General features: G+C 42.8%; 1 protein-coding gene across 4 annotated transcripts in view; it reads right to left on the reverse strand.

The window, feature by feature from the left end:
• Nucleotides 1–18980, reverse strand: part of STARD13 (StAR related lipid transfer domain containing 13) — a 312029-nt gene that overhangs the window by 140849 nt on the left and 152200 nt on the right. The window contains exon 1 of one of the 4 annotated variants that reach the window (XM_052812405.1): nucleotides 7549–7851. The exons of 2 other annotated variants lie outside the window; for them this stretch is intronic. In XM_052812405.1, coding sequence (XP_052668365.1) covers nucleotides 7549–7672 — 124 coding nt within the window. In that variant the 5' untranslated portion in view covers nucleotides 7673–7851. Of the gene's footprint in view, nucleotides 1–7548; nucleotides 7856–18980 lie in introns of those variants that run through there. One more of the 4 variants, XM_052812399.1, reaches the window with a different exon arrangement.

Raw genomic sequence — 18980 nt, forward strand, 5'->3', positions numbered from 1 at the left:
ATTCAGAACCAAAATTTCACTGATTCCTGAAACTAAACACCAAGTCCTACTGTAGCTGGGAAAGCAGAAGAGTGCAAGTCCAGCCTCCAGGGCCTTACTGAATCCAGAAATTTCCCAAGTTTAGGTGTTTTCTGGCCAGCCACCAACAACGCTGTATTGATGGGAATTATTATAGTGTTCACTTAGCAGCTAAAAGTTTATTGTGGATATAAATGTTCTATATAAATGTTCTGGCATAGTTACTATTATAAATGAAGTCACTTGTGTGGGGATATGGAAAGTGGTCTGTAGGATTACAGTCATATGAATAAATACAAAACACCTAATAGTAAATAACTGAGAAGACACATAATTTAATATGCCATGACAGGTATTAAGAAGCAATCTTGGGATGGAAAAACATCATTACAGTTTAATGTCAGACAAGTACGTTAAGTATCAGTCTATATGAGCTCCTATATATCAAAGAAAAATATGAGTACCAATAAACACATCTATCTAAACGTACAGGAACTTAAACAATATTGTATTATATATACTGCTTCTGGAAAAAGAGTACTATGATTTGTTTCCAATGTTATGGTCTGCAAACATCAGCAATAATTACAATGCTTACAGGAATCCTCCAAGCGTGGTGTAGCATACCAACGAGGTATCAGTCTTCTTCTAGTCACATAGGAAACATTTACAGGTGGAATGAACTGAGGCCATGTATATGTGCGGAGAAATATTTGCCTACTGAGAACTGAAAGAACCTTGTGGATGCTCAAGGAACCACTCAAAGTCAGTAGCAAAAAGAAGAAGAAAAAAAAAAGAAGTTGTACTATAAAAAGGACTGACATCATAACTTTCCAGAAAAAAAAAGTGTATTTTCTAAAGAACAATGTGTCATTGAAATCAGTGAACAGCCAAACTCCAGAAAGAAGGAGACCTATCAAGAATCTCTCCTAAATAGCTATCAAATAGAAACTGACTGATTCAAAAGGTATCCCGTTCTATTACCAGCACTGATTCCCCATTTTATCAGCAGAGTTTTGTATCTCGTGTTAGGAAATTAAGTAATCAAACCTGAATTTCTCTTAGGAAAATGATCTCTGATATAGCTCTCTTTGATGGAAGCAGGACTTGTTCAAATCAGAATTTATGCATTAAATGTAAAACCAGAAGATGAATGTTGCTGTCGCCCCAGGAACCTCTGCTGCTTCTGCACAGTCACTCCAAATCTTACACGGCAAACAGCAGCGAAGCCACAGGAGTGGGTATGAGAAAAATTACATCTTTCTCTGGACTTTGTGCTCCATCACCCCCCTCTGCAGTCTCATGCTGATACAGAAATACTTGGCAGGTCAAGCATATTGGTATTTTTGTAATTGTATTTCTGGAATTAACTTCTTGTTGCTGAGGGTCACGAGAACCCGGCAGCAGCAGAACTAACAATGGTGGTATTTTGCCACCATTGCCCCCTTTTCAGATTCAAGCAGCTGGTCTTCAGGCAGTGTCTAGGGAACGGGATGGAAATTACAGAATACTGACATAATGTGCATGCAAAGAAGAGCATCTATATACTTTATTCACCTAAAACCCCCTCCTAATGTTAATTCAGGATATATACCACAATTAATATAATTTATGATATCAATGACTACTTTTTTGGCTACTACATTTTCTTTAGGACTGATACAAGAGCAGAAAATTTCCTGGCATGCCTGACCAAACGAATCACTCATAAGTCACTTTCTTTCTTCCCTGAAGCACTCCATCCCGAATAAAGAACACCTTTCATAACTTTTCTCCTTGACAAAGGACAGTCTTTTCCCATTGATGGGGTCTGGTTAGGGGGGAATTTACACATATACATCTTATCAACATACAAGAGACTCAGCATCTTGTACTCTCCAGTGCAGTGGTGGGGACACAGACTGCAACCTCTCTACTTTGCTTTCTAAAAACTTATGTGCATGATTTTAAAACAGAACATAAAAGTATTCCCACCAAACCAGCCACACAAATACCAGATTTTTCACATACACGTCCCACACTCCCTAATGAAAACTGACCTGGCAAAATTATTTTATTAAAAAATCCACTATTTTCTTGAACGATTTTAATTAGATTAACCTGCTGCATTTGCACTGTACACAAAGGTCTTAATTAAGAAGAGATTTCAGTAATAGAATAATATCAAGATGCAGCAGACTCAAGGTTGGCCCCATACTGGGACTCCTGCCTTTGCTCAGGGGTTCTCTGAGGACCAGGGAGCCTGGTACACATATTTCCTTTGGGCTCTCCTAGTACTGACCTCAGGATACATCACACAAGAAGTAATTTGTGAAGCAGAACTCATTATAAACTTGCAAAAGCAAGTTCTTGTTTCATTTTAACTGAAAACTAAAAACTATGAGGCACCTACAGATTTGATGTTTCTTTAATTAGGCTCCAGAAGTATGGCTGCTCTTGCCCCCATACAGGCGGAACAGAAAACTGTGCTAAAATTCATATAGTTCTGGTTGTGACCACTAGTTTTTTCAGACCCACTTTTCTCTTCCATATTCCCCAGGATCAACAGATCAGCTGGTGTCAGGGAGCACCATATCACCAGAGGTGCAATTACAAACTTAGGCTTGCTCATTTGCACCCAATAAAACCACCATAACGCACAAACCAACCACAAGTTACTTTTGAGAGGAGAAAGGGCATTGCCTTGATGCCTTTGCCAAATGCTGAATGTGGCAATTACTTTCTGCTGGACAAATTATTCTCCATTTTCTACCCTACTTCAGCTGATGTTCAGTTTCATATCTGACATAAATGCTTTTCAGTCACATTTGAAGATATACTTGTAGCTGCAAATCAGTGTATAATGTCTTCCTGAATAGTTAAGGATACCCAAGAGTAGGTCTTCTAAACCTTTCAATTTAAAGATCTTAATTTTGGCTTCTTTAGACTAAAATTTTCTTTTAATCATGAGCCTGCCTCGTGCTCCTGTTTCAATTTTTGGTGCTGCAGGTTATCTATTTCTAAGATAAAAATAGTCCATGCTGTGTTGTCCCACTGTACACTTTCATGCTGCTTGATTGAGAAACTAGTGCTTCATCCTTTCAAACAAAAACCTGTAACCTCACAGCAAAGGTTCAAGAGTCACTCTAGCATCAATCTCTGAAAAATCTGTCCAAACTTGGCCAAGTTATAAAACTTTGAAACGTCAGTCTGAGCAAAACCACTAGAGACTTGGTGGGAAACTCTCCCCAAATTCCATTAACCCAGAGCACAGCCAAGCCCAAAACAGGGTGGGAGCATTGGAGATCCTTCTCCAAAATCAACCCCAGCAGTTGCTTCTGGAGAGCTCTGCAGCTAAGTAGGAGCCAGGACAGTGCTCAGGGGTATCCTGTCCTGTCCTGCTGTCGCAGGCAGGCCGTAGGGAGGACGTCAATGAAGACGTAAGAGGAATTGTACCTGAAAAGTTAGAGGAAATCGAATGGGGATATAATCTCTTCAAGAGCACAGAACATACAAAGTATTGTGGGACATGAAGCTCAGGTGGGAAGAGATTTGGCAAAAAGGCAGAGGGTACATCTACGCTGCAGGCACAGCAGTAGCAGCCCTACAGAGCAGAAATCCCGGCAGCAATCTGTGTGGGTTGCTAAGCCACAGCTAAAAGCTAAACCTAGGAAAATAGAGACAAAGTTTTCTATTATTAGAAGAATGTTAGGGTCCAAAGTCAAATTTTCAAACTTCAGGAAGTCTCAGAATTGAAGTCACCTGTTTAATCCCAACTCAACGCTCCTCCCATTAGGCACTAGGACAAAGTTTTAACCTCATCTGCACATGCACTTCCCAAGGATCCTGTCTGAGGATGGACAATAGTCTAGTCGTGTACCAGCATCATCTACCCAACGAAGCCAGCTGCTGCTGGGCCCCTGCTGCATCTCTTGCAGAGGCATTCAGGAAAGGGTGGGAGACAGCACACAGGAAAAAAAACGGATTTCTGAGACTATGCCAAGTAAACGGTGCCCCTGAGGTTCCATCCCTCTCTGTCTGGTTTTCACCAAGTCACTCGAAACAAAACCTGACCAGACCGCCAGAAACTGCAAGTTACTCATTCCCTGGTACAATTAGATCCCAGAGACTGATTTGCACGAGTGCTGTGCAACAGGAGCTACCGAGAGCCATAATTTGAATATTAAAGTAGAAAATTCAAGTTCTAACACTCAGAGTTATTGATATTCCTGAGTTCAATCTCATTGTGCCTCTGGTTCCTATCTGTAAAATGGAATAACGTAACCTTACAGCTTCTAGGAATACGATTAAAACATTAATGGTATGAAGTGTGCAAGACTCAGTGCTCCTAAGCACCATGCTCATGAGCACTTGAGGGAATTTGTAATTCTGTGCTCAGTCCAGGATTTGAGAAAGCTGCAGTACAGCAGCAGGCTCTAAGTGAACAGATTCAGCAACGGGGATCGTTACTTTGTGCACTGAATGAGGCAAAAACGTTCTGTGCTAGAAAGAGGGATGTGATCATGTCATTAAAAGCCAATCCTATACTGCAAGGAGGCCGCGCAACAAGGCAGCAACAGGCATCCTTACCTCTGGTGTTTCCTGACTTTGCAGTACTGAATTTCAAAACTTAAATATATAGTTTAGTTTAGTATATAGTAACTGAAAGAATGCCAGGTAGAGGGTGGCACTTTTCACCTACATGCAACGGATGTAACAACTACAACTTGTTATGTTTTACTGTAACAGGTGATCATGATTTGATCACCTTCGGGTCATCACTTTTGAAGAGTCTGTTAAATACGTAAGTCAAATTCCTAAAGCAATGGCTTTCAGTAATGGCATAGCAGTTCAGATTTACATTAAACCAACAGTATTTTTTATAACTTTTCAGATGAATAGGTCCCCACTCCAACAAGGGAGTTAAAATTCTGGTACATTTCCTGATCAGTTTGTGAATCCCAACTTAAACCATAAGCATAGTGGGAACACAAAAAGTGTAAAATACCTCTGCAAAAATTATGAAAAGCACAGAAAAACTAAGGCTGCCATTTGTGGCACTGTAGCGGGTACACTCATTGTTTAAAAAACAAATCCTGGTCAGTGAAATTAGAAAAAGCGACTAAGAGCTGCTGGGCACCATAGATCTGTCCTGAATAAGAGACAGTACGGAGCAGCCCCGTCCCAGGAGCATGCCAGGAGCCAGGCTGCTGCTGCTCATCACCTCTGCTGTAAAGGACGAGGGAGGGAGGGAAGGAGCACACTGTAGCAGTCTTTTTGTGCACAGTTTACTTCACACAGCAACCCAGCCACGCTGTCTGTCTCCTGGAGAGCAGCTGAGCCAAGGTTCAGCTCTCTCCTTGCTCTAGCCAAGGTTCAGCTCCTTGCTCCAGGTCACACACGCGCTGCCCAACCGTGTACTGCTGCCCTCTGCTCCAGCACATGGACATCAGCGCAGAGACTCGTCCCAAGGAGCACTGGGGAAAGCCCCGAGCAACCTGCCCTGCTCCCAGCGCTGATCCTGTTCCGAGCCGGACGCTGGACTAGAGACCTCCCAGCACCTCATCCAATCCCAACAATTATATCATTTTTATGAATTAGGCTGTCTTGTGCTTACTTTCTTTACAGGTATATGTTGGACAACTGGCGGCTGAAACTTTAACTAATAGATAAAAAAGTAAAGCAGACCAAAAGAGCAATTATGTAAGTGCCTGCAAAGCCGTCATCACAACAATGATTTAATCACAAGTCTTTATTTGGCTTGATGGTTGGAATATGACAGCACACTGATGGTTAAAACTGCAATTTGTTTCGGTCATTGATCTTAAACACTAGTTACCAGTTACACTGCTGCTCCGACTGTCAGCCAGGGCTGAACTACAATGTCAACTTTAAGAAAAAAAAAAAAGGGAACTTTTACACTGGGATCAGATCTATCGCAATGGGGAAGAAGCTGCTGTGGCAACCAGCAAATAATGACACATTTAGATCAGCTTAAATTCCCTGCCTTCTCATTAACAAAAGCTGGAAGACAAGGCACAGAAATATACATTGCAGCTATGGGGGGCAGAGGGACAAATAAATATAAAAACAAGGACAAAAATGCTAGAGACATAAAAGCATCTGAACAAGAGAACACCGCTGGAATCAACAGGTGTTATTTGTACACATTTTGTTGCATCGTCAGGTAATTCATTTAATTAAAGGGAATGTGTATCAGTGTCTTGCCAGCATATTATGAATAGCACTTAAATTATGGCAGTGCATAAACCCAGGACATTAGTATTCTATCCACCTTAAATAAAAAGTCTGACTCCATCAATTTTAATACCCAATTGCTTTAAGAAGTTGGCTACAGCTTTATGGCAGCCTGCCCAGGTCCTTTGCTCAATCAAGCAATAATCAAGCAATAGTTGTCTTTGACCAAAAAAGAAAAAAATAGCCAACAGTATCCTTGCTAAATGTCTGCTGGCATCTGTTATTAACATAGGAATAAGTAGATTACATGTAAAGATATATTAATCTATTTTGGGTAACCATAACACCACAAAATCAACTGGTTTAGTAATTCATTCTTGAAGCTACCCACTTTAGAGTAATTTTTCAAAAAATTACCATGCAATTTTTATCTGTTATTTTAATTGTACACAAGGAATAATGTGCTGTAGACACAGCCTAAAGACCTACATCATACACTATTTACCTCTGTATTATACAATACCAGCATGTCACAGTGCCCTAGGCAAGGTCACCAAACTCCTAACAATGCTGTAGGATGTGGCAGAGGAGTCCATCTTTACATATTAGCCTTCATTACACGTGATTCTGCTCATAAATCTCGATGTATTGTTTTCCAGTACAGAACTCTACCTTGCACTTGCATGTACCCTCTGGATCTTTTAATTCATGAAGTATTTTACAAATACAAATTAGCTGTATGTTTGCACGCATAAAGCCAACGTGCTGCTGCGACAGCAGCGCTCTAAACGTGACCCGACCTACTGGAGCACCCGCCCCGCTCTGTGCCCTTCTGGTCTCCACCTGGGGATGGGGAGACAGCAGGAGCCCGGTTTTCCAGAGCAGTTAGGTGACCTAAAGCTATAAAAGCGCCCGAAATGCAACAAACCATTTTTCTTTGGGAGTTGCGGTCCTCCTCGCGTGCAAACCCTACGAGAAACCCACCTGGACCCGCAACCGACTCAGAAAACTGATCAGACAAGCAGGTGAGCCCGCTTCCCGGAGGCAAAGTCAGCCCTCCCGATTTCTGGGATGCTCAGAAGGTGCCTCAGACGCGGGGCTACCTCCACCGCTTAAACCCTGAGCCCCACTGTTCGGGGCAGCATCCCCACCGTGCCCGCCGCGACCCGGGCGGGGGGGTCCGACCTGCCCGCCCCCGTGTCGGCAGCCGAGGAGCCCCCCCGTCCCGCCGGGGCCGAAGCCCCGAGGTCTCCCGCTCCGTCCCCTCGGAGCGGGGAGCTCCCTGCGCCGCCGGGGTCTCCCCTCAGGCGGGCCGCGGGCAGGTAGCGGCAACCGCGGCGCGGCGGGACTGACCTGCGAGCCGCCGCTCCCGGACATTCCTCCACAGCAAGTCCCAGGCTTTAGCGGTGGAGTCCCGCAGCTGCTCGCTCAGCGACCTCCGCAGCTGCGCCTTGGCCGAGCGGCGCTGGGTGCTCATCCTCGGCGGCTCCGCATGCCGCCCCGGGCAGCCCCGCTCAGCGCCGGCGGCGGTTCCCCTCACCGGCAACGGGCGGCGGCGGCGGCGGCGGCCACATGGGGCCGCGGGCCGCGTCACCGCCGCTCCGGGCGGGCGGCCCCCCTCACCTGAGCGCCGCCCGCCCCGGCCCCCGGGGGCAGCAGCGTGGCCGCCACCCGCCTTCCTCACCGCCCCGTCCCGCCGCCTCGCCGCCCTCCTTTCTTCCCGCTCAGCCCCCGCGGGGCGGGGAAGGTGCCCCGGCTCCCACCCCACGGGTGAGGCGGGTCGCGGCCGCCCCGGAGCGAGGGTCTGCCCCGCCGCTGCCCGTGAGGGGCCGGCGGCGGGAAATGGCCGCCGCCCCCCGCGCCCCTCGGGCTGAGGCGCCAACGGCAGCCCGGGCCACCACAGGCGGCCCCGCGCCTAAACTTCGTGGCCCCCGCGCCTAAATTTCGCGGCCCCGCTTGTGGCTGTGACCCTTCGCTTGAGAACTGCCCGGCCAAAGGCTGCCCGCCTCAGCGCGCCCAGGGCCACCGGCGCCGGCCGGGCTTTCGTGTTCCCCTGACAGCGAGCGGGAGCCGCCGGCCCAGCCCCGCCGTTGCCCCGCTGCAAAAAGCCGGCATCGGGCTGCCTTTTTTTCGGGGGAAGCCGTCACAGGTGCTTCACCCCACGCCGCGGCTTTCGCCGAAAGATAATTGTTTTTTTCCGAGGTTTCTGTTTATCAACTCTCCACCCGAGCTCAAGACACAGTCCTCGCAACGCAGCCTCTCCCATTTCTTTCCCGCTTTCTCCGCATCCCACCCACTCGCCTCCCTCCCCCCTGCATCTCCTCCTCTTCTCCAACAAGCTCTTACACTCCTCAAAGGTTTCACAACCAAACCCTGGCAGCCACTTTTTACACACATTCACAGACTAAAAGGAATCCCGATTCCTCCATCCCTAGACGAGCCAGAGAGCAACATCAGGGCCCTTATCCCATTTAGGAAACCAATTTGGGGTCTCCGCTTCCTCTGTCGCCTGGGAAATACTGTTGTAACAGTGGCCCCTTCCCTACCCCGGCCACCCGCGGCGTGGATGGTTGCCGGCACGACTGGCAGCAGAGAGTCCGATAGCTGAGAAGGACAACAAGGGCTTCATTTCATTTAGCCACAAACCATTACTTACTGCTTAACTCTTTTTGCAGAGTATTCGTGATGTGCGATGAAGAGGCTGATGCTCCTGCAAGTGAGTGCCACGCACTGAAGTAGTCATGTTAAACATTATCGATACCCCCGTCTCGTTTAAATTAAAACCGTAACTGCAATGTCAGCAATACCCATAGAAGCTAAAAGCAAACAGACAGATGTATTCCATGTTACCACTCAGTTTTAATACATCTTCTGCTTACTCTCTGATGTGAATTCGTTTTCCATTGTCCCTGTTCTTAAAAGGTTCATCTTAAACTACTCTACTTTATCTGATACAGTGGAGATGATGTGCTTGCCCAGAACTTGTGAAGATGTTGTATGTCATTCCTCCTCCTGCAATTCCAGCTACAGTGTCCTCCAAATGACTGGACAAACTCTTGTGAGAAAAGGGATGCCTTCCAGGGACAGATGCATCCAAGATCTGGAAGGGGGACAGCATAATTACGTAAATACTCCCACATCCCATGATCCAGAGCAAACACCTGCTGATGTTAATGGGAGAAGAGAGGATTACAGTTCCTACAATCAGCTCCTCTGCCCTGTATATCTGCCTCTGACCTCTGCCTCACTTTATTTAATTCCGTACCAACACAGCCATTACCAGTACGTAAGATCTATGATGCCTGTTTTCTGTCACGAGCTCCTATCCGCTAGGAACCAGGTAGAGATGAGAAATTCTTTTCTGACACTGTACTCAGCTGCCCTATAAAGATCAGCAGTGACACACCGTCTAAAGGTGAAACCATAAAATCGGTTTTGAAGGTTTTGTACCATACCGCTGTGTCACTACCCACAAACACCAGTCTGTGTCAGCCAGTACTGTAACCTTCAGCAGCGCTCTTCTGGCAGCCACACTTGAATGCACCCTCTTACTGTGTCCAGCCTGCTTGGAAGATAGATCTCCCTTTCTGCAGTTGCTTTCTGTGGTGGCCAGAATGTAGCAACACAACAAAAGATATTATCTTCCCTTCTATACCGTTTTTGAAGATGTTACTTTATCAAAAATGTCCCTAGACTTCCAGGTTTACTGAAAGCAGCTAATTAGCAATGAGCTACTAGCAATTGCTAATACCGTGATATCTCACCGCAGGTTACTAAGATAAACTCCAGTGATATGGCTGTATTTCATAACCAGCAGCAGAACTGAACTGGCAAGCCTAGACCAAACTCTGTGGCAGGCACTGACAAAAATCTTACTAATTTCAGGTACTTTATTGTGGAAAACTAAATCCAGCAGCAAGATCAGATACTGTACTTCTCTCCCCAAAGAAAACAGTGCTATTGAGTAATGAGAAAATATCTCATGCAGCAACTGGCCCACTCCTATTTTATGCCTTTAATCACAGTCAGCTGTTCAGAAGTCGAGTTACCAACACAGGTATTTTTAATGTATTACACCTAGTAGTAGCAGTTACAAAAAGAGCTGTTCAACACAACCTGCTTGAAGAAAGGTGTATGTTGGGGATCATTCACAGGTCAAAGATGTTTCACTTCCTTTTAAGATGTTAGAAAGCGTGACTAAACGACAAAGTTCTGGTCTCCTTCTATGCATTTTCATCTGTTGGTTAAGTGCATAAATAGCCAGCTGACCAGTGCTCTTGTCTACAGCTTGAAACATTCTGACATCCTGAACAAGATGGGTAACATTTCTGGGGGAAAGACAAGGAAAGCACATTTTCCACAGAAGCAGCAGTTTCCCTGCTTGATACTAGTCACGCCAAAATGGTTCTGTTCAGAGTAATTGCAATAAAAACACTGTATATGATGAACAGAAAGGAGGAAATTCCCAGTTGCCTTAAAAGAAGGTGAACTATGATATTTGTCTTCTCTCATTGATAGCAGAATACTGGCAGGAATGAAAGTGATATTTGTCTGTCTTAAAATCTTGCAAGCATGTAAAATGGGGGAAAATCTAAGCTAATTATACCCATGCTCTGATGCCATTGTGGCACAGAAGTCTGATTTTCTAATTATATATTTAGCAATTTATAGTGCCTCCCAATCACCATGGTAATTAAACGCCAAGTTAATTGATACTACATAATAATCTGGCCTCTAATTAGCAGTGTGTTTTTAATTTGTTACAGATTCCATTATGCAGCCTGATCCAGTTCTAATAAAGTCACTGTAAAAACTCCCATGCCTTTGTTAAGAAGAGAATCAGGCCTAAGGAAAGAGAAAAATTACTACATCTTGTTTTGCCGTTTGTAAACTACTGAAAGACTATGATAAAAGTACAACTTCTTTCCTTTTTTTCCTCTAGGCCTTAATTATGGTGAGTCAGGATTTTTTTGTTAGTTTAACCATTTCACAATATTTGTCTGCTTGTAGAACAAAACAGGATATGTCTTGCAGAGGAAAATGTGAGAAGAGTGCATCCTTGGTTACTGCACGCTGTTTAGTGGACACAAGCTCCTTATACTTATATCTCTCAAAAAGCAATAATAAAGCAAAAGAGGAAATCAATTAGTACTACAGGATCACTGGTGCAGTCTGATGCTAATCAATACAATACCAAATTTTATAATACATCTAATTCTTCAGGAATTGACTGTAAATTAATGAAGCTTCTTGAAGTTTATGATATTCAAAATGGTGTTGAAGTTTTTGTAGCTTCAAATAGTAGCTCATACAGCCCAGATATAAATACATCAAGTAATATTTATAACTTTGGCAATGATCTTTATCTCTTTGGGGGGGGGGGGGTCCTAGAGCTCTGGAATTTGTTTTCTGTCACAGCCTAAATGTCCTGAATGTGATCTTGTAAGTCTGGGTTACCACTGGAAGGGAAGAAAAGATTTGAGGTTTCCCATTGCTTGTTTTCCTAATAGCAGACTGCAGTGAATTGCATACTAATTCTGTGGCTGAAGTTATGTGAAAAGCACCAAGGGCATATGAGTAGGTGTCCTCTTTGACATCTAAGTAAACAAACAAACATTTTGGATAGAGAAAAATAAGAATCATTGTGAACAAGGACAAAATGTTCCAGCTTGTTCCCTGGCACTCTCTCCTTGCTTATTATTTACATATGCAAATTATCATCGTTTTCAGGTAGCTTTAACAAGGATCAATTATAAAGCAGTTTCACTCTTTCCCAGTTTATCAAGAGATTGGCACCTATCTGTTCATCCTTCTCCATTTCAGCTTTCTGAAGCTCTGGGAAAGGGTCACTCCGCACTTTTGTCAACAGCAGCGCACTGCTGGCTTTCATTAGTCGGAGCCAAATTCCTTCACTTTTGTTCACAGTGATTAATGCTGAAATAAATGGGACTTCTTGCAGTATTTGCTGTGAAAAGGCTCTAAGTATGCTCAGATACAGACTCCAGTAACAAAGTATCTGCTGTTTGACTGTTCTCCCTCTCCCTTGTTAAAACTGGCGTGGAGGGGCCGGAGGGGAATTAAGCTTTTCTTCTGTTCATACAGAGGATGGTACTCTATTATTATTCTTATCAATAAACTGTATTATCAAAGCACTTAGAACCAGAAACTGGATGGAGCAAAAGTAGAATCTTTGCCCTCAGGACATTACGAACTAAATATAAAACAAGACACCAGTGGAGAGAAGAGCTAATTGGGGTAGGAAGGGTGGAGTACCAGAGAACAATAAAACAATACTGGCCAGCGTAGTAACTACTGGTGTTAGCACACCAGAAGTAGTTTTTGGAGGCACTGACGCAAGGCGAGTTAGCAAGAGGGTCTCCAAGGAGGTTAATGTGGTATCATCTTTACACATTCAGAGGACCAGCTCCCTAGCATGAGGGGCACTCTTAGAGAAAGCATGCAAATGCGTATTTGAAAACGTAATGAGTAGACAACAAAAGCTGGCATCCTGTACGGACAGACTGTGGGAATCAAGCTTTTAATATTGAACAAATGATAGATAGGGAAGGGAAGGGCCTTCAGCCTTCAGCCAAGCAGCCTCCGCTTGATGCAACATAAAGGCAGGATGAACTGCAATGAAGAGCAGAGAACTGCCAGAGTATTTGCGTCTGGGATGCGCTGAAGTAGACCAGATTGTGTCTATCAGGACAGAGTAAGTGAAAACAAAGATGAGATGGCAAACATGGGATGAAAGTTTTTCCTAGAGCCACCACGGATTTTCACCTGGAAAACTCCTTTTGACAAAGAAACAATTTCTTATAGAATAAAAATTAGAGAAAATGGCATTTTTTTTCGGAAAATAACTGCCATTTTCCTGGTTTTACCACAGAGCAGGATTTTCACATTCTGGCCAGCCTTAACTTGGACTTTTCTCTCCGTCTCACATCATAGTTGTATCTAGCTCTTGGAGATTATTTTTTAATAACCCCTCTACTCCCATCTTGTCTCCTTAACTCAGCCTAAATTGTCACAGGAGAATGATGAACTCCAGGTGAAGGCCCTGTGTGACAGGTAGGAGGATTCTCTGCTCTGTGAGAATGGTGAAAAAGGGGACAGGGAGGTAACTGTGGCACAAATGACCATTGGATAGATTACTGTCGGAGTAAACAGAGCGCTTCTACTGAACAGTAGACAACAAAGCTGATACTTAAGCTGAAATTCCGAAGAACTGCAGTCACATAAGCCCTTGCACATTTCTCAGATAGCAGAGCAGAAGAATGGACAAAACAAACCAAGTGCCAATAAACTTTCACTTCCTTTCGTAAGATGGTCTGTGGACATCTTTAAAATAGAGTATGTTGCAGACATGTAAGCTTGGGCTGGGCAAAGCTGGTCACTGTAGAAATAGCCATTGAAGAAATAGTTCTTCAATGATTAAGCTACTGGGAAAGTGCAACACATTTTATGTGTGTAGATACAGCGGGTTTTTAACGAAGCAGAGCTTGAAATTTTGATGTGATTAATGCCCTTGAAAAAGCGAGCAGCTATGTCGAAACACAAAGTATCTCAGCACACAATATTGCCCCTGTTCTTCTCATTCCAGCTTCTGGTGTCTGATTTGCCCCCTCCTTTTTAGTTGCTTGACAAAAATATATTATTCTAAATGACATCTTTCTTTGCTCTCAAAGTGCTCACTTCCTTAATATTGTATTGGGACCTTGTCTAAACCAAGATATTTTTTTTTTCCAAACTTCCAACTGTTATTACCATCACAGCAGAAATAATTGGAACATTTTTGTAAAAAAGCCTTGCAGCAGTCAGTGGCAATTTAGCACACACTGTATCTGGATATTGGTTCAGAGGCCTGGGAGCTTGTTCTTTTTTTTATAACTCTCCTGGATTACACAGGAAAACATGATCAATCTTGACAACAGGTTCTAACAACAACGCAACAGAATTGTTCCCCAAACCAATTTACTTACAAGAGTAAGAACGTTTTTCAGATACAGAAATACTCCTGCGCACACTCACTTTCCTAGTAATCAGGCTACTGACTGATGGGACCATATTGCCAAGTAACAATATATTGCAAGCTACGGATTTTTACAGAGCTTCCTTCATTACTGGTCACCTAGCTACCATTTATACTTATTTAACAGATTTTAAAAATATATATTTAATAGAATTGAAATGCAATGCTACTAATGTTTTTGGACAGGAAATAAAGAATGCCATGGCCAGTTGCAAGAGGGGATAGAATTTCAGGTAGGCAGATTATAATGACCAGAATCAAAATCTGGCTGAGGCCCAAGCCAACCCCTATTAACCTAAAGAGTTCTACAGGATCTTGAATCATTAAGGCTGATTTTAAATTTCTTCTTGCTTCCACAATAAAGAAGGGCCAATTGGCTGTTTGCAGTATTGTCTGAGTCTCATTCAAAGTGAAGTCTGGTGACGATTTGATTGTAAGCATCATTTCCCACAGCCCCGTTGGGAAGGTTTCCCAGCGGCTCAGAGCCTGCCTAAGCCCACTCCATCACCCAGCTCTGGCATTACAGAACTCTCTGTTCCAGCAGGCTAAGTGGTACGGCCGTTCCTGCAAGTATAAAGGAGCTTAAGCTTAGGAAGAATGCTTGCTTCATGACATTTAACATATCTGGGTATTCCCACTGAGAAGCAGGATATTCATGCTGTGAAGAAGGGGCTGGACTAGGTGGATCTGCAGCTCTTTCCATCCAAAAATGTCTCTGTTTCTGTGAGAACATTTTGGTAGTGTCAGGCAGCACCTGTATTCCATTAACTCCAAAAGCATTTCAGTGTTTACAGTAACCAGGAAATGTCGATGTCTGTGTTGTATTAACAAGTCAGCAGTAACAACTGCAGTTTCGGGTTTTAGAGCTATGCAGAGAACGGTTTACTGTGAGTTGGAGAGTTTTACTTTTTTTGGTTGAAACACGAACAGGCCTGCAGTACTGCCCTTGAAACCATTACAGAAAGCTTTGGAGGAAAAAGTTATCAAAAGAAGTCCAATATTGCTTCAGTAATGACTTCATATAATCAGGGAGGCAAAAGCATACCTGTGAACTGCAAGTCTAAAAAATACTTGGGACACCAAATTTGTAGCTTCTCCTCAGTTTTGCTTACACTTTTCCTACCTTTTGCATGTAGATTGAGGGGGTTTGCATAATTTCATTCAAGGTTCAGTATCTTGGAAACAAAGCTATGTTATAGTTTTATGTGGACTATACTACATAGATGCAGAGATGTAAGCTATAAGGTGTCACTGCATAGTAGGCAGCAGACTTTATGAGAGCACTGATGTGCTGCTGTATAATTATAGCCTGCGTAAAATAATTCGACCGTGAGAAATGAAAGAGTCCACCATGCAAAGCATAACTTATTGTGGTCGTTCAAATAGACTCCAACTTCTGCATTCAAGAGGCAAAAAATCTATGCTATGCACCCATTTGCTTTTCACAGAACTGAATTTTAATAGTGACATTAAATTACTATTATACAAATAGTAACATCAAACACCATGGGAGAAAGCTAGAAAATAGTAAGATATTCTTCTTCTCTCTTTTGGGATTGAAAGCAGTACTTGGTAAAGCAACTTAATTCCCAAGAAAGGCAATAGCAGGGACAGCTCTGTAGCTGGCCCAGCACACCGAAGGCAGAGAGAGCTTGAGGAGGTGTTTCCCCATCACCTGCTGCTGTGCACAGTGATGTGACCAGAACGATGACGGAGGTCACAGCCGCTGCTCTCTACTGATAATGCCACCACTCACTTTCCAGAAAGGGCCATCTTTTTTTTATTTAGTATTACTTGAAAAGTTGATTCCAGAAAGAACAGAGCAGGCTTCACCCCCCCTTGTACTCCCTTGGAGCGCTGTATTCGAGCTGGCCCGATTCCCCCTCTGATCATTAATGGACACTTTTTTGAGACTCCACAAACACAATTCCCCTTGACTTCAATTAAGTGCCATGCAAATGAAGGAGAGATGCATTCGGGACTCTTTGAGAAGGCAAGAAAAAGCTGTTATTTTGCTGGTATGTATTGCTGGTTCTAAAGTTTGTTTTCAGTGTTGCAATGGTTTCTAGTGAAATTAGTTCCTATGGATGATGTCGGAACACCTTTACGGTGCTGCAGGTACAGATGTTGTTCATACTGTTTACTTACATTACTGTCAGGCAGACTCGACTTCAACAGCTTCTTGTCATTTTGTGCTGACATAAATCTGTTCAGTAGTAATTATCTGAGATTGTTCTACATTTCAGGGAAATTTTTTGAATCATTTATGTTACAAAAACCAACATAAGTTGCTTGGAGAGTAGGTGCTAAAGAGTTTATAACTCAGCAGGATCTTATGCAGTGTTAGTTTTTGAGACAGAAGATCAGTTAATTTACCTGACAGAGAATATTTATACTAAGTATTCCTTGATGTTAATTTGATCAAAATTATCAGAGGCATAATTTCAGAGTTCAGGCCTTACAAATCTTTCAGTGAATGTCACTGCTAAAGGGGAAAAAAGTGTGAGAAATAAATATGAAAACCAGAACCCAGTCTTATGCCTCAAATTGGAGGCTATTCCCAATTTCTATTGCGAAATGTTGCTAAGTGGTTTTGCAGTGATCTAAAGTAGTTCATCGTTGTCAGTCAAGTAATAAAGAATACCATTTCATCTGGAAAACATTATCTTCCTTTAGGACTTAAATAGATTTGGATTTATCCACCTCCCTCCCGTCCTATAGCTCGTCTTTTATAGCTGGGGAGGATAAATGCAAAGTGGGTTGTATGTACTACTAGAAAGAAACAGTAGGCTCTTACTCTACTTTGTACAGGTATAAATTACCCTTTTAATGCAGAATTGATGAAACTCAAGGTCTTCTGAATAATCACCAGGAACAGCCTCCCTTCCTACAAGAACTGCTCTAACCATTCTTTAACTCTTACCCCCCACCCCCCCAATTTGGACCAAACACTAGTGACAATCTCTCATTAATGAAGTTCTTGACTTGCTGAAGTAATTGTAAAAGTTCCCATATGCTTCACCAAAAAATTTCATCCAGTGTGGGTACTTCCCTCTCCCTGTTCACTCCCATCATGCTTCTTAAGAATATGTGAGTATAAAGCCCTCTGTTTCTTGCTGATTTGATGATCCTCATTAATTGGGGAAACAGGTTCCAGCACATGAGGGTGCTACTTGTTCTATATCTTGCGTTCACTGGATATCCCTATGACTTGGTGGTGAGTAGGAATTTAGTGCCGCAACATTTTTTCATTAGTTAAGTAAAATGATTGTATCTTCCTTGCCTAGCATCCTTTACTGACTTCTCTGAATGTTTCTTTTCGTAGACAGTTTTGTAATGTTGAAAATTCTGGATGTCACTGTGATATAGATCCCTGAATTTATATGATGACGTTATAATAATATCAACGCTGTTCTTTATGGTTCATATAAATTAGCATTTTATTTGCTTTCACGACTAGTGCTGCAAATTGAACAGCTGTTTTTGCTGAGCTGTTTTAATTAAGCTGTCCATAATGTTGCCTAGGTATTTTTCTGAACTGGTAACACTTCATTAAGTATGCAGTATCAGTGAATGCTTCAGATCATTCCTGAGCATCCTCACACTTAGGTAAATTGAAATCCCATCTGCTTTGAGGTTGTCAAATCACCTCGCATTGGTGATTTGAATTTGATTCTCAGAAATCTTTCTAATCTTTAGTACCCTAGGAAATCTTGAGTTTGCTACAGATTTTGCCATCTGTTCACTCACTTGTCAAGATAATGAAGCTTTAAATGATACTTGTCCTAGTAAAAATCTTTTAGGCAACCTATTATTAGCCTCTCTTCATTCTGAAACTGACAAGTTTAATTTGGGTGTCTTTGGATCTTTTATAAAGTTTATGTTCTATGACCAAAATTTCCTTCCCACACTGATTTCTCACGTTATTTCCTCTCTATTTTGAAGATCTCTGGAATATTAGTTTGGAAAGCCGAGATAAGTTTTATCTCTTCCTGTTTTCCGTGCAAAAGCTGTTTCTCTTTTCTTTTGCAGAGCCATACTTAATCCTACATCTGTATTCTCATCTGTGCGTATTATAGCTTGCTTTGTTTTTTTCAGAAACATATATGATAATTAATATGGGAAGCTGTAATTATTTTTGCTGCCCACAATGACTTCTTTTCATCTTCAAATATGGGTATCATTCTAGCCGCCTTGGACAGCTGAACCTGATGAGTGTATTCCAACACTTCCACTTTTAGCTCCATTTCTGACAGTGCTTCATCTCTTATTTGCAAAGAGGACTCCAGAACGCACTCACATCCAGGCATTCAGTCTGGAAATACTGTGCTCAGACACAAAAAATTCATGATTTTAAAAACTATGTCCCTAAGCCTTACACCCTAAGTCACTGTCCAATTTTCAGAAGTGGTTACCACTCATCAGCCACTTCTGAAATCCTTTCTGAAAATCAGGTGATTTATTTAAAGGCATAAACAGCAATCTGGAAGTTCAGCTTTCGGTCCGCAGTTTTTAGACCTTGCTTCTTACTACCCAGAAAGTTGGCTAATCCTCAGCCAGTCAAGGACACATAACCCATGGGTGAGGTCGTGATAGATCATGACAGGTCCATTAACCAGCAGAAGGAAAAGCAAGAAATTGTTTTGATTGCAAGGGTAGAGAGGAAGTATTATGTATGGATTTAGAGAGCTTGCAGAGCCCTTTGCCCATTTCACTGAGAACCAAAGAAGACTAAGAAGCTCTGGAGAACATA

This window comes from Harpia harpyja, chromosome 17, assembly GCF_026419915.1.
Source record: "Harpia harpyja isolate bHarHar1 chromosome 17, bHarHar1 primary haplotype, whole genome shotgun sequence".
Classification (NCBI taxonomy): domain Eukaryota; kingdom Metazoa; phylum Chordata; class Aves; order Accipitriformes; family Accipitridae; genus Harpia; species Harpia harpyja.